General features: G+C 55.4%; 2 protein-coding genes across 2 annotated transcripts; one reads left to right on the top strand and one right to left on the bottom strand.

Annotated features, from left to right (window-relative positions):
• Window positions 1–638: 638 nt before the first annotated feature.
• Window positions 639–2,238, top strand: ColSpa_05726 (glutathione S-transferase omega-like 2; the record flags this gene model as incomplete). Its single annotated transcript, XM_049271938.1, has 7 exons — window positions 639–800; window positions 862–1,020; window positions 1,076–1,163; window positions 1,254–1,474; window positions 1,542–1,810; window positions 1,870–1,921; window positions 1,987–2,238. The coding sequence occupies 7 exons, from the start codon at window positions 639–641 to the stop codon at window positions 2,236–2,238; spliced, it is 1,203 nt and encodes a 400-aa protein (XP_049127895.1).
• Window positions 2,239–2,617: 379 nt separating this feature from the next.
• ColSpa_05725 (chitin synthase 8) lies at window positions 2,618–8,324 on the bottom strand (the record flags this gene model as incomplete). Its single annotated transcript, XM_049271937.1, has 3 exons — window positions 2,618–2,649; window positions 2,703–7,957; window positions 8,014–8,324. The coding sequence occupies 3 exons, from the start codon at window positions 8,322–8,324 to the stop codon at window positions 2,618–2,620; spliced, it is 5,598 nt and encodes a 1,865-aa protein (XP_049127894.1).
• Window positions 8,325–14,193: the final 5,869 nt, after the last annotated feature.

Genomic DNA, 14,193 nt, shown 5'->3' with positions numbered 1-14,193 from the left:
ACAAGGTTATTTGATATCTGAAGGCTAGGCAAGTCTAGAGGGCTCATGAAGTTTAGAATGGCCAGAAACAATGGTCGAGCCAACAGGCAATAGGAGTATGGAATAGAACTTCCTGATAGTTATATTTCCCCTCTTGAGCTTTGTGGGGTCTGGTGGCCAACTCCTGAAAAGTCACGATGTTAAACCATATGCGAAGTACGTACCGTCATTACTAAGACCCATACCACCAACGCGGTCATTTGTAAGCACCATGCTGCGGCGATTCAGCGTTGGAGTAGCGCTGGAGACCCCCGGTTTACGTCACGATTAGCAATGCTTAGAGCTATCGTAGCCTGCCGCCAATGTGCGTATCCAGGAGCTGCAAGCTGTAATGGATTCGATTTGGGCTTCGGTGGTGCTGTAACCGGCAAGATCCAGTGTTTGTAGAAGGAATCGCTCGTCAAGTGGGTGACTTGTATGGACTGGCGCGCGGAAGTCTGACCCGTCTCTGACCAACCCTCCCCCCCCTCGTCTCGTCATGGAGACCTCTGCGCTGTTGGTTACCGCGGGGGTTCGAAGTCTGCAAGTGATACAACAACATATAAACCTCTTTGTCCACCCCCGCTCCCCTTCTGCCACCTTCGCATCAGACAATCCTCATGACCGCTAGAGCTCTGAACCGTCTTACGAGGTTCTGTAAACCATTCCAAAACATACAGTCCGTCCGCGTATTCTCGTCTGCTGCTGTCACCAGCCAAGCGTCGCGATACACACCCGCTACCCCGCCAAAGGGCCTCATACAGAAACAGCAAACCAGAATGGTGAGTGCGGCGCACGAACGGTCACTGCGCAATGGACGAACAGAGCTGACATTGGGACTAGGCCAGCAAAGTCACCGACTGGGTCAAGCCCGGCGACAAGTCGGGCGAGTTCAAGCGTCAGCAGAGCTCGTTCCGCAACTGGATCTCGCGCGAGCAGGGCGCACAATTCCCTCCAGAGAAGGGCCGCTACCATCTCTACATCAGCTACGCTTGCCCGTGGGTGAGCCGTCCCCTCTTCCGGAAGCAGACGAAGTTTCCCACTGACCGGACACCAGGCCTGTCGGACGTTGATCACCCGCCAGCTCAAGGGCCTCGAGGACATCATTAGCTACTCCGTCGTCCACTGGCATCTCGGCGAGAAGGGTACGTTTTGCAGTCTATGGGCAGAGGCTATTTTGGGAGTGGCTCTCTTCCTGGGCCACCAGACGACGCAGCAGCACTAACAATCGTCAGGATGGCGCTTCGTCACCAAGGATGACAAGGACATCCCAGGTGAAAACGTGATTCCCGACCCCGTCCCTGGCCACGAGGGCTACACGCACCTCCGCGACCTGTACTTTGAGTCGGAGCCCAAGTACGATGGCCGCTTTACCGTGCCGGTGCTCTACGACACCAAGCTCAAGACGATTGTCAGCAACGAGAGCAGCGAGATCATCCGCATGCTCTACACCGAGGTGGGGCTCGCCTGATGGCCGTTGACGCACGTCTTGACTGAACACCCGCTGACCCGAGAGAGAGCAGTTTGACGACCTCGTGGACGAAAAGTACCGCCAGATCACCCTCTACCCCGAGGCCCTGCGCGGCCAGATTGACGAGACCAACGAGTGGACGTACGACAAGATCAACAACGGCGTCTACAAGTCGGGCTTCGCCACGACGCAGGAGGCTTACGAGCGCAACGTCGTCTCTCTTTTCGAGGCCTTGGACAAGGTCGAGGCGCACCTCAAGTCCGTCCACGACAAGGGCCCGTACTACTTTGGCAAAGACATCACCGAGGCCGACATCAGGCTGTAAGTGTTCGACCCGCAAGCTTTTTTCCTGTTTTGTTTTGTTTTTATGCTTGCTCAAGAACGCTGACCGACTTCGACTTGCCCAGCTACGTCACAATCATCCGTTTCGACGTGAGTTGTTCCCCCCCGGACCGCGCAGCATCTGGGACGACCAAGCTAACAATACCTCCCTCCAGCCCGTCTACGTGCAGCACTTCAAGTGCAACATCCGCGACATTCGCTCTGGATACCCCTACATTCACAAGTGGATGCGCAACCTATACTGGAACGTGCCAGCCTTCAAGGACACGACGCAGTTTGAGCATATCAAGTGGCACTACACAAAGAGCCACACGCAGATCAACCCCTTTTCCATCAGTCCCGTCGGGCCCCTGCCGGACATTCTGCCGCTCGACCAGGAGGTGGCAGCCGTCAGCACCAAGTTGTGATTGGCGTGACAAAACATCATGGTCATGCTCCAAGTAGTTTATATATATAAAAAGCAAAAAAAAGAACAATTCTTGGTCTGTTTGTATGTACTTGTCTCAGAAACATGTGACAGCGAATGCTTGAACTCTAGCTATCCGCCATGCCCTCCCCGAGCGCGAAAACACAGGAAACGACGACTGTCTGTCCTCTCTCGTGCGATGACTCTCTTCCAGTATTATGCTAGATTCCACTGTACGTGTCGACAAACATGCAACCCCTGGATACATGTAAACAAAAACAAAACCCCCGAGCATGATAAAATAGCCTCTTTTTTAGATGTCCCCCATATCCAGAATGAACGATGCATTAAATTAAGTATAAATCACCAATCACTGGAGCTTACAACTGGCCAGACAGCAGCGCCTCCGTTGCTAATAAACATTGTTAGTCAAGAAACACAGTCGTGGTAGACAAATAAACATACCGCTGTTGATGTACTGCCGCTTGGCATCGAGGGGAACGCCGAAGCGTCGTTCCAGTTCCTGCTTGATGCCCTTCTTCGTCACCGTCATCAAGTCGGCAGTGCGCAGAATCTCGCGGATCTCGGCCAGTAGCGCGTCGTCGCTGGGCAGGCCGACCATGTCCTCGGGAGAGAAGAACTGTGAGCCACCAAACTGGCTGTTACGGTTGCCACCCATCTCCGAGGCCGCAAGGGACATGCGCGACATGTTGCGTTGGTCGTACCCCATCCCGGGTGCCCTCGGGGGTGCGTAGCCGCCAGCGATGGAGCCCGGACGGCTGTGGTAGCCGTACTCGGAGGCGGGCATCTGGCCCTTGGTGGCGTAGCTGTAACCAGAAACCTCGGAGCGGGCGTCCTCCTTGACCGTCTGGGCATCCCAGAGCTCGGCCTGGTACTCCTCCCACTTCTTCTTGGGGATGACGGAGGGGTCGAACTTGCCCTCGTCGGAGATGACAATCTTCTTACCCGCCTCGCCGGCAATAACACGAGTGTTACCCCAGTTGAAATCATCCATGTGCCAGAAGGAGTACAAAGGCAGAGCGAAACTGAAGACGGGAATGGCCAGGATGTACAGAATCATCCAGCCAATCATCTCCCACTTGCGGCGGAGGATGAAGATGATGGCTTGTAAACCGTAAATGGCACCGAGCATGATGAAGGCACTGACGGGAACAACGGTGGGGTTCTGCGCGACCATGACAATGAGGTAGATGATGTAGGCCACGACGACGGGTTGGACGAGCGTGGACAGCAAGTCGACGAACACAATGAAGCGCATGGAGAAGCAGCAGAAACCGCAAAGCTGGGACATGGGAATGAGCTCCATGAGGTTGTGAACAGTCGAGTTGATCCAGCGACGTCTCTGCGAAAGGAAGACGGCCCACGAGTCGGGTGCGATGGTCCAGGCGTGTGCCCTGTTGGTGTACTTGGTCTTGTACTTGTTGTGGAACTTGAGGAGCAGTGTTGTCAGGTATCGATCCTCACCCAGGTGAAGCAAGTTCTTCATGTGCAGAGTATCGACACGGATCGTCGAGTAGGCTTCGACGACCTCGCGACTGACGAACAGAGGCTTTCCACTCTCGGCAGCACGGATGCGGTACATGGAGAAACAGCCTGGCAAGCAGGTCACACTACCAAACAGACTCTCGAAGGCCTTGGTGAGGTTGTGGGAAATCCAGTATTCGTACACCTGAATCATCGTGACGAACGAGGACTTGGCGTTGGTCAACGCCGTCTCACCACACACGGCGATAAGGCGGGTGTCGTTGATGAATGCGGACACCATGCGGGTGGCGGAATCGGCACCGACGACGGTATCGGCATCGATCTGGAACATGAACTCGTAAAAGGTTGGATTGACACCGATGATGTTGCGGATTTGATGGTAGATCTCGAGCTCAAGCGGGCTCATGGGCAGGTTATAGTGTACGCGGTTGAGGAAGCGCATGATGATCATTTGAGAGTCACGCTTTCCACGATTGCCGGGACGGGACACCTCGGACGGCTTGCCGATCTTGACAACGACTAGGAAAGGTACAATGTGGCCCTGAACCTCGTAGAGGCCAGAGTACACCTTGCCCATGTTGTGCTGCTTCTGACCTTCACCTAGTGATTCGAAGCTGAGAGGCTCAGGATCGACAGTGTCGGAAACGCCAAGAATGTCGAGCACGATACGTGGGGTCGGCTTGTCGTTGCCCTGTCCGATAATCATGCCGTCGCAGATAACAACGAGCAGCTTGCGCTTATCGTCGTAGTGCATCCTGGCGGCGGAGTCGATAGCACGTCGGAGAGACTCCTCATCTTCCGTGTAGGCGGGAATCTGACACATGACGAATTTGTCGAGGTTCTCTGGCATGTTTTTACCACCAAACTGCAGCGCGGCCAAGAACTTGAAGCCAAGAATAGCACACAGGATGATGGAAATGGCGAGGACGAGGTACTCGGCAAACTGACAGCGGACCGAGTTACGCGTGTCGACGTCGCCAACGTAGAAGAGGTTGTCGAGACATGTCTTCATGCGCTGCTTCAAGGCAGCGTCCATCGAGATGTTGTCCCACAGCTCCGTAATATCAGTACCCGCCTTGCCCTGGAACAGAGACTCGACCGCTCCGTCCATGAATCTGGACAGGGATTGATCGTCCGGAACTGACTCGCCGGCCTTGGCCTGCATCTTGTTACCACCGGCCAAGTATTGCGTCATGTCGTAAACGCGGCCGCCCAGAATGAGAATGTTCTGCTGCTTGTTGGCGAGCGTCTTGACGTACTGCGCCGAGTAGCCCACGGTGCCCTTCTTGTACAAGTTTTTGAGCATTACCATTTGCTCGTAGTACCAGTCCGGTCGGCTGTCGTTGGTGAAGTAGCGGAAGTCATGGTACTTGAAGTTCAAGTCAATCGATGTCAGCTGCGCAGAGCCTGTGAGGTTGGTGTTGCGGTAGTCCAACGTGACGTGAGGGTCAACGGAGCCATCCTTGCCCTGGCACAGAGCGCTGACTTGGATCGGAAACAGAGTACTAATGTCCTTGCCGGCGTAGTTCTTCAGCTGCTTGACTGTGACGTAAGGGGGGTAGTGCCGAGGAGCAAACGCACCGAGGTCGATGACAACGCCGCGGATCGCAACGTAGGCAGAGTTGGAGTCCTTGCCATCATTCGACGACAGTTCCTCAGCACTGTAGACATGTTGAGTGGGGCAAATGACCTTGGGAAAGACGACGATGAAGAAGGCGGCGAATAGACACAACAGCCAGATCATCATGTTGATGGCCAGCTTCTCTCTCCACGCCACCCGGATATCCTTGCGAGGCATGCGGCCCATCTTGCGGATGAGAATGTCCGGAACGAACCAGGTCATGAGGTAGACCATGAAGACCCAGCGCTTACGACTTGGACTGTCTTTAAACTCCTCAACTTCCTCCAGGCTCTTCTCATTGCCGCGCTCCGCCATCTGTTCTCTGGTGTCGAGGTTCTTGAACATGTCGCCACCACCAAACGCCGAAACACCAGCTTCCGAGCGAGCGTCGGACCCGTCCGGACCAAAGTAGCCATTCTTGCCCTTCTCGCCGTACATGGGAGGTGTATTGCCGGCGGAAAGCAGGCGCTCCTTGGAGGCGGCGAAGGGGGTGTCCTGGGGGGTGAGGCCGTCACCAGCGTCTGACGGAAGGTTGTACCGCCCAGTGGCAGATGCGCCGTCGGACAGCTGGGCGACCTCCATCCAGCACCGTTCGCTGAGGAATACACCAGTCGAGCCGATTCTGACCTCGCTGCTGGGCCAGTGCTTGTCTTCGACGACGAGCTCAACGCGTTCCCGCTCTGTACCGACGAGAATCGTATCCGAGTCGGCGAGGCCCAAAAATTCACCAAAGGGCAGGAAAAGACTGAAGTCGGCCGAACGCAGGCGCTGACTGATCTCGGCGATACCAAAGGTCTGCACTTGGGTGCGTACGCACTTGCTGTCGAACTGGTTGGCAATGCGTCTGTCGTTGGGCTTCAGGCAGAACACAAAGTAAGAATTGGTGCTCGGGTCAGCCACAGACTTGGTGACATTGTCCAGGGAGGCGAGGAACTGGCCGGACGCGCCCTGCTCGGATGCCTGCAGCTTGGAGCCGTTGCCAGATTGCGAATTGCCCTCGCTAAGCCTGTCGAGCTCGTCCTGAGCGGCCTCGTCCTGCTGCTGGTACTGCTGGATCCTACGCTGGTTGCGGGCGGTCCTAGTGTTCTTGCGAGACATGACACTGGGCGCTCTCGTGGGCTTGGAGCTGATGGTGGCTTGCATGACGGTCGACCGCTCCTTGGGGTGGGTCACAGTCTTCAGGGCTTCCTGACCAAACAGCCTGGCGACGAACTCGCTCTTGGTGGAGTTGATCATGTTGAGCAGGTCACCAGAGATAACCTCGCCGTTCTCCTCAATGATACCCTTGACGGGGTAGTCAACCTCACCGGCAAAGTGTTTGACCGTGAACTGTGCAGCCGTGTTTTCGGTGTAGAAGTTGCTGCCCGGGAGTCTAGTGTTGGCCGAGCCGGGGGTGATGGCTGGGTTCTTGCCCTCGAAGCGCTTGCGGAGACTCTCAAGGAACTGCAGGTCACTGCGGTTTCTCCGGGTCTGGTCGTCCAGGATGCTGAGCAAGCCGTTTCCAGGTTTAAGGAGACCCCGGACGGCGTCCGAGTTGTCAAAGTAGCTCGTGGCCGCGACGCTAACCTCCTCGTTCTCCAGCATGTCGGCCTTACGGTCGAAGAAGTTCTGCAGAGTCAGATTGTACAGGGCCTCACAGGCGGCGTTGTTGAGCAGCTGGTCCAGCGCTGAATGGGTGGCTGCCTGCTGGGCGAATCCAGGGAAATCGATAATGGAAATGGTGTTGGCAACGCTCTCTTCCGGAGCGCAAATTCTCTGGTTGATGGATTCAACAATGTAGGCAACCAAGAGGGAGTAGAGCGTGCGGGCGAGTTCGTTAGCGTGCGAACGGGCGCCGACGGGGTCCAGCATGACGGTGACTCGCTCCTTGTGGATCATCTTGGTCTTGTAAGACAGAGTGGTTTGCAAGTCCTGGGTGCCGACGCCCAGGAAGGCAGCAACGATGCCGAGGACATCTTTGTTCTTGACAGCCGTCACAGTCTGACCGCCCTCGTGGGAGAAGCCGCCACTGTCGTCGCCGGTGACCTGCGTATCGGATGTGGTCTCGAACTCAAGCTGGCCGATATGCAGAATGCTGGCGAGGATCTGGCAAATCTCGGCAATCTCACTACGTGGGAATTCGAGCTTCTTGAGGGCATTTTTGAAGACCTGGAAGCCCTCGGCATCGTTGATACCGACCTTGAGCTGGGTGGGGTGACCCAGGTACTTCCACCTTTTCGACGCGGCACCCGCTGGGGTCTCGAAACCGAGATGAGATTTCTCCGCCGTGCTGGTGCCGGCCATCAGGTAGTACAGGATGTGGAAGTTGCGTTCTCCCGTTGGGATATCCGTGATACGGCTGCGCTCGAGTCTGTGGTCCAAAAGCTTGGCACCAATGAGCACGGGGTTGGTCGTGGTGGCCGTATCGTATTGCAACTCGTAGAACAAGCCTGCTTTGGATGCGGTGGGGGTAGTGGCGGTCTTGGTCGTGGTCAAGGTATCGAAGACGTAGGCGGCCAGAGAAACCTTGGTAGAGAGAGGAGTAGACGACTTGCCAAGGAACGCGGTCAAGAGATGGGATCGGATGGTCGACTTTCCTGAGCCGGATTCGCCCCTATTCACGCGGTTAGCCTTGTACATTCACGCATGGATTCCAGCCGGGCAACGTACAAGAAAACTACGGCCTGATTCTCAGATCTGTGACCCAATCTGATCCAAGCCCGGTCTGCGATATCCTCGGCGCCGCCCATGGCGCTTCCCTCCTTGCCGCCATCGGGGCCCTTGGAGGAAGATGTGTACGTGTTGAGCGAGATGAGGGCGTGGGATGAGAGGCGAGCAGTTGGCAAAGACACATGAAAGCGACTTGCCAGATGTGCCGTCAACTGCGTGTCTGATTGTGAATGTGCGGGTAACGAGGGTAGAGAAGGTTGAGTATGGGCGCCCCCGCCGTTTCCACCGATAGGTGGCAGGTTCATCGCCATCTTGGGCACGACGCCGCCGGCTCTCGGTTGATGAACTCCAGATACGCGTTAGGGATTCGGTCAATGGCGGGGCTTTGAGTCGAGCGAGAGACTTGAGTCGAAGATGAACGGGTCAAGGTTCGTTCGGGGAGAAAAAAGAGTCCCGAGAGGGTGTGATTCAGGAGCTCGAATTAGTCGTGACGTTAGGAGGTAAACAAGGAGGTCGTCGTCGAAAACTGAAACGAAAGGAGATGTACAGTTGAGAGACAAGAAAACGAGCGTGCAGGGAGAGAGTGAGGAAAAGGTAGCGAGGATTCGGGATAGCGATAGGGATGGCGAGGCTGAAGGTGGAAGAAGCTCGAGGCACGAAACGAACGAAGCGATTGCTCTCGGAGGTCAAGTCAGTCCCGACTTCTCACACTTTTGGTCTTCTTTCTCTCACTCTTCGCCTCTGTAGTAAGGGAGGCAGAGTGGGTGTAACGGGGGTGGGTAGCGGCAACGAGCGAGAGAGTGTGGTAACCAGGAAAGGGGATTGTTTTCTTTGGGCGCAGCTCTCGCACCGGTTCCGGTTCCGGCGGGCGGGACGAACACGAGACGCACGAACCGTCCATACGAACTCTGTGCCATCAGAACAACCCACACACTGTGGACCGATGCCTCGACGTGACTGCCTTCTTCTGCAGACTGCTGGAGTCCTCGACTGCCTGTCAGCTGTATGCATTGGCAATGGCATTGCTCTCTCTCCCTCGCTCACTTGCAGTGTGGTGGTCACTGTCCAATACCAGGACTGGGTGCCGCCCCGAGGGGGGCCTCGCACATCGGGGAGGACGAAATGACAGGCGGCACCCCTGCTCGAATTGCTTCTCGATTTTTCTCCCCCTTCCTTCTTTCGCTGATCTCGGTTAACATGACGCTTTTCACATTGCACTGTGTCTCTTGTATCCGTCATTTGCCTCACCGGGACTCTTATATCCCCTGTCCGTCCTCCGTTTTGCTGATTTAGACCATGGTTTCAATCTTCCGTCGATTCTCTGCGGGGTCCTTGGGCTTGTCGATGTCGAGCTTGCTGTGATGTAGTGGTGACAGTAGTCCGAATCAAGAACTTTATGCGTTTATAGCGACTTCCAAGTCCTCGGTCAATGTTGATGCCCTTTCATCCCTCTACGCCACACGATTGCTACCTTGTGATGTCACTGCTGTGTGGGATAGAGCGGCTTCGGATTCAGGAGAGTGCCAGCCCTTTGAAGTCTTCACCGGGGTGATCATAACGGCGCTTCAAGGGTGAGAACGAGATTGACCAAAAGGCTGAATGGGGTCTATGCATGCTCCCCATGAGCATTTCAGACGCGACTTGGCGAACCGGATGACAACACCAAATGGCATAGGATGTAGTGGTGGTGTTGATGGCCTGCGGAGAATGCTTGATAGCTATGGTCGTGGCACGTCTAGCATGAAGAATGCACACGGCTTACATTTGCGTCGCTCACGTCGGCTCCGCGTCGAGAGCGCACATTGGCGTCTGCTCAACAGGCACTTGCCTGGCTTTGAGTGGTAGGGATGTAAGTCCCAGTACACGGGTAGTGAGACGGAGTACCCTGCTACTCGACGAAACAAAAATTCGAGGTCCGCTGCTTCGCCAGAAGTCTGTTCAACAACACCAAAACCTTGCGGTTGTTGGCTGACGGATTCGGCGTAGGCGGCGGCTCAACATTGTGCTCCTCCGCAAACACTGGTGCATGAGGCTTGGAAAACCGCCGAGTCTTGTAGTGGGTTGAGTCTCATCGGCAACGCACAGCACAGTGGTGTAAGTTGGTGGTGCCGAATGACCGGCGTCTTCATAGATGTGTTGTATCATCCGTTGACACGGTACCCGTGCCGGGTGTTTGCCCTGGTGGTTGATCAAGTAGTTGAAGGCGCCGAATGGATGACTGGGACTTGGGGGCGTGGCGCTGGTGGGCGTTTCCAGTGCGCCGCAAGACTCTCGTCCCGAAGGGCAGCAAGCGGACGACGGGGGGTTTGAATGCCAAGCGTCCATGTCAACCAGTGGAAGCGTTGGGGTTAGGCCCGTCAAAGGAGGAAAACAATGACAAATGGGCACATGCGAATGCTGAGGCTGTTCCAGCGTGTAGTGCCTGAAGATTCATCCCATCGCTGGAGTTGGATCCCATGGCCGTAGTCGTGGCTCAAGGGAGAGGACAGTCAAACAGTCAACTGTCCACTTATTGGTCGACTTTTGGTGGTTAAGATTAGGCGATCGGCTTGACGCCACTGGGGGGAAATGTAGAAATCAATGATGCTCCGGTAACCTCGGCGGTCCGGTGCGTCGGGGAATGCTGGGTGTAATTGCGTCTCACCCCTGATCTTGGGTACATGGAGGATGGTGCCCATCACGAGAATGCTTTGTTCAATGTTCAGCACGGGATGTGGCCAAGGTTGGGGAGCTGTGTGCGTCCCGAAATCCATGTATCCGTCTCATCACCTCAGCCTTGTGCCCTCTGCATGGTCGTGCGAAGTAACCGTACGCACAGGGTAGGCTGATGCTGCTATTGAGTTTCGGACAATGGGCATAATGCATGATTGATGAGGCAGGATGGCGGGATTGTGCTGTGCGGTTCATCCATGGTATTTGGATGGCAGACGGTCCAAGCCGCAATGGACGTCCCTGGTGGTTGGGTGCGGCAGACGTGGAGAAGGTGGGCTGAGTACCTCGAATTACCGTCGTCTCAACTAGAGAAGAAAGATGCGGTGCAGGCAAAAGTGCTAGCAAGTACACAGTCCAGACAGTGCGAGGAAGCTGTGCAACGGTATTCCCGTTATGCGGATGCCAGGTCTTCGATCTTCCCCGATGCTCTCTCTCTCGGTAGCCGCGAGTACGTACCTTCCTAACCTACACGAGGGTTGAAGAAATTTGAGAAAAGGGGGGGAGGGCCGTGGCCTCTGGACAGGGTCTGGAAGCGGCGGGCCAATTCCCATCGGCCGCTAAGAGGTCCAAAAAAAGACTTGGGTACAGGTGCCCTGTTCAGTGATCAATGCTTTCCTTGAGGGTGGGGCTTTACGATCCGGCGGGTGGATTCCCCGTACATACCTGGTAAAGCTCCCTGAGTCTGCTTCACACCACCGCTGTCCTTCCCGCTGGAATACGGTGGGTGCCCTCGAATCGAATTCGACAACAAAGCCTCCATACTATGTGCCTATTCAACTCCATATGGACCCCGCAAATCAATCTAACGCATCAGTTTACTCTGTCCGCCGTGAACAATGAAAGACGAATTAATAAAAATAAAAACCACCACCACCACCACCACCACCCCACTCCAAAACTCGATACGCAACACAGCCCTCACGCCAACCCGTCATGTTGGTCATGCAGCCAACCACACACTCCATCCACCCAGGTCAGTTCCGACCCTCCACGCGCCCTCCAACCAATGGTCTATGGAGATGTTGTCAACATCCAGCAAAGAAGTCAAAGTCTCAGAGTTACAGTCCGGTGGTGGTGTCACGGCTCCGCTTGAGATGGCCCTGTCAGCGGCGTTCGCAAATGACAGCCACCCAGCCTGTCAATCCTGGGCGTCATGAAAAAGAAATGTAGGAAAGACGCCTGGTCAATACGAGCAATACATACCAAAACCGTACCGACATTCCGTCTTCCCCCTCTCTTTCTCTATCTCTCTCCCCGGCTGCATCCTGTACAGCTCCAGCCTCCAGTATTGGGGTTCGATGCAGGTCTGCTGCACTAGCCACCCAAGCGCGTTACCTAGCAGTCATGATGGCACGCTTGCGACGTTACGAATGTCTATGCAACGTGTTGGATCATGAGGTGCTTACGAAGACGTGTAAACTGTGGTCCGCCATGCTATCGCTACCGACGGTCGTTTTAGTGAGTACAGTACATATATGGGCACGGCTGACTGGATGCAGAGCGTCCTTCGTTGGCTGTGCCTACATGGATCCGAGAAACCCATCCTATAGTTCAGGTACTGGACTGCCGGCATCAGCGAGTGTGTGGTGCAAACAAGACGTCCGTCTCGAGGGGCACAACACGAGAACTGGTGCGCAGCATCCTGCCGTGAAGCTTGCATCAGTTCGAATCCTGCTTTGCCGTGCACGCCAAGCTTGGTTTACATCCGTTCTCGCATCGCACGACCTGCCCCTCTCAGCAAGGAGCAGCAGGAACAACATCAGGAGCATTCGTGCTCAGCGTGCATTTCATGCGCCTCCCGCCGTGCGATCGGATGAGTGGGCCGACTTTCGCCCCTCCACTGTCACCGGGGCTCGTATTTGTTCCAAGAAAAGGACTGCCCGTGGCCGGATCTACAGCCTTCCCAGTCTAGTCGGGCATTCAGTGGCCACCACAGCAAATGTGCGGGCTGGAAACTGTGGACTCGTGTCCACGGCTCTTGGGCCTTGGGGGCCACTCACTGCCAATTTGTTTTTTATTTTGTTTTTTTAACCTTTCCAGCTGGTCTGACGCTTCCGGGGGTTGGAACTTGGATCCACGTCGTTTTCTCTGGGCCTTTGTGTGGAATCTGGGTTTGGCCCGCGTTATGTGGTGTACCATGTACTATGTATGTTGTATTGCTGCCATGCCAGGCTGGACGGAGACACCAAGACAGGCCGGCATGTAGCAGCGCCCTTGGATCCCAAGTCAGCAATCCAGAAGCGGAGGATGAGAGGATGGTGGACAAGGAGCACTCATCATCAACCTCAGCCCTAACGGAGCGTTGATCCCCAGTCGCCAGACACCACCAAAGTTTTGCCTCTCGAGCTGAGCAGAGCCACGAAGGGCTGAAGCGTGCGTTAGGTAAGATTTTCTCTCTTACTGTGCGAGGTCGTTTCTCTCCGGTGGGGTGGCTCCCTATTCTGACGCAAGGTACATGCGGTCCGGGCTAAGTTTAGGGACCCGAACCTGGCGGCAACGTCGCCAGGGTCCCCTTTTTTTCATTGCGAGATTGGACCGGGGGGCCCTCTGGACTGAGACTGTGCATCTCTGGTCCGTTTGGCCCGCCCAAGTCCAGGGGCCAAGACAAGGAAGCTAAGGAATAGAAGAAGAGAGAAAGGGAAGAAGGAGCAAAAACACAACCTCACAATGCTCCCCTATCCAGGCACGCGTACTGTGTTGGATGTCCTGAGCTCTGTGTGGCAGCAGCGCTGTAGTAGGGATAGACTGGTGTTGTGGGTGATCCCTCCATACTCGGGCTCCCCCCAAGTCGAGTCGAGCTCAGGTACCGGGGCCATGTATGTATGTAGATCGTCCTACTGTGTTCGAGAGAGCGGTACCTTGAGCCATACCTTTTGGCAATAAGGAGTGAGCGACGAGCATCTCTCCCATTATCCATCATTACGAGACCCACGCTCCAGCTCCCTAACCTTGCCTCGCCTCGCCTCGCCTTAGCCGTCTCCGGCGCCTGTGCCTTAGCTACCCTACCCGTTTAGAGGGTAAGAAAGCAAGTGCGTGATTGAGTACCTAGACAAGAGAGGTCGTTCTCTGCCTTCGCTCCTCCGTCGCTGCTACTATTGCTCCCCCCCCTTTCGCTCGCCACTTTCTTCTATCCTCACTTCAATCCAGGGAAGCGTTCGAGAGACCCTTTTAGCTTTCTTCCCTTTTACCTGTTTGCCATACAGCCGCCTCACTCGCTCTGGTGGTCTGATTATTCCATCGCTAATTATTACCTATCCTCCTTTTTGCCTTGTTGCTCGTCAACCCCCTCGGAAAAGCACGAAAGGGAGAGAATCGGCTGCAGCTTCACACACACAGTTCCGCGTTGCTCAGCGACAAACCGTGCAGGATATACGCCTTCCCCCAATTCCTCCTACACGTACATCAATCACACCCTTACACGAGTCACTCGCTTCATCCAACCTCGCCCTCGATCTATCCTGCACCGGC

The sequence above is a fragment of the Colletotrichum spaethianum genome (genome assembly GCF_022836535.1).
Source record: "Colletotrichum spaethianum MAFF 239500 DNA, contig13, whole genome shotgun sequence".
NCBI classification, from domain to species: Eukaryota; Fungi; Ascomycota; class Sordariomycetes; order Glomerellales; family Glomerellaceae; genus Colletotrichum; species Colletotrichum spaethianum.
The sequence above is the reverse complement of the archived record's forward strand: the minus strand, read 5'-3'. Positions and strand labels throughout refer to the sequence as shown.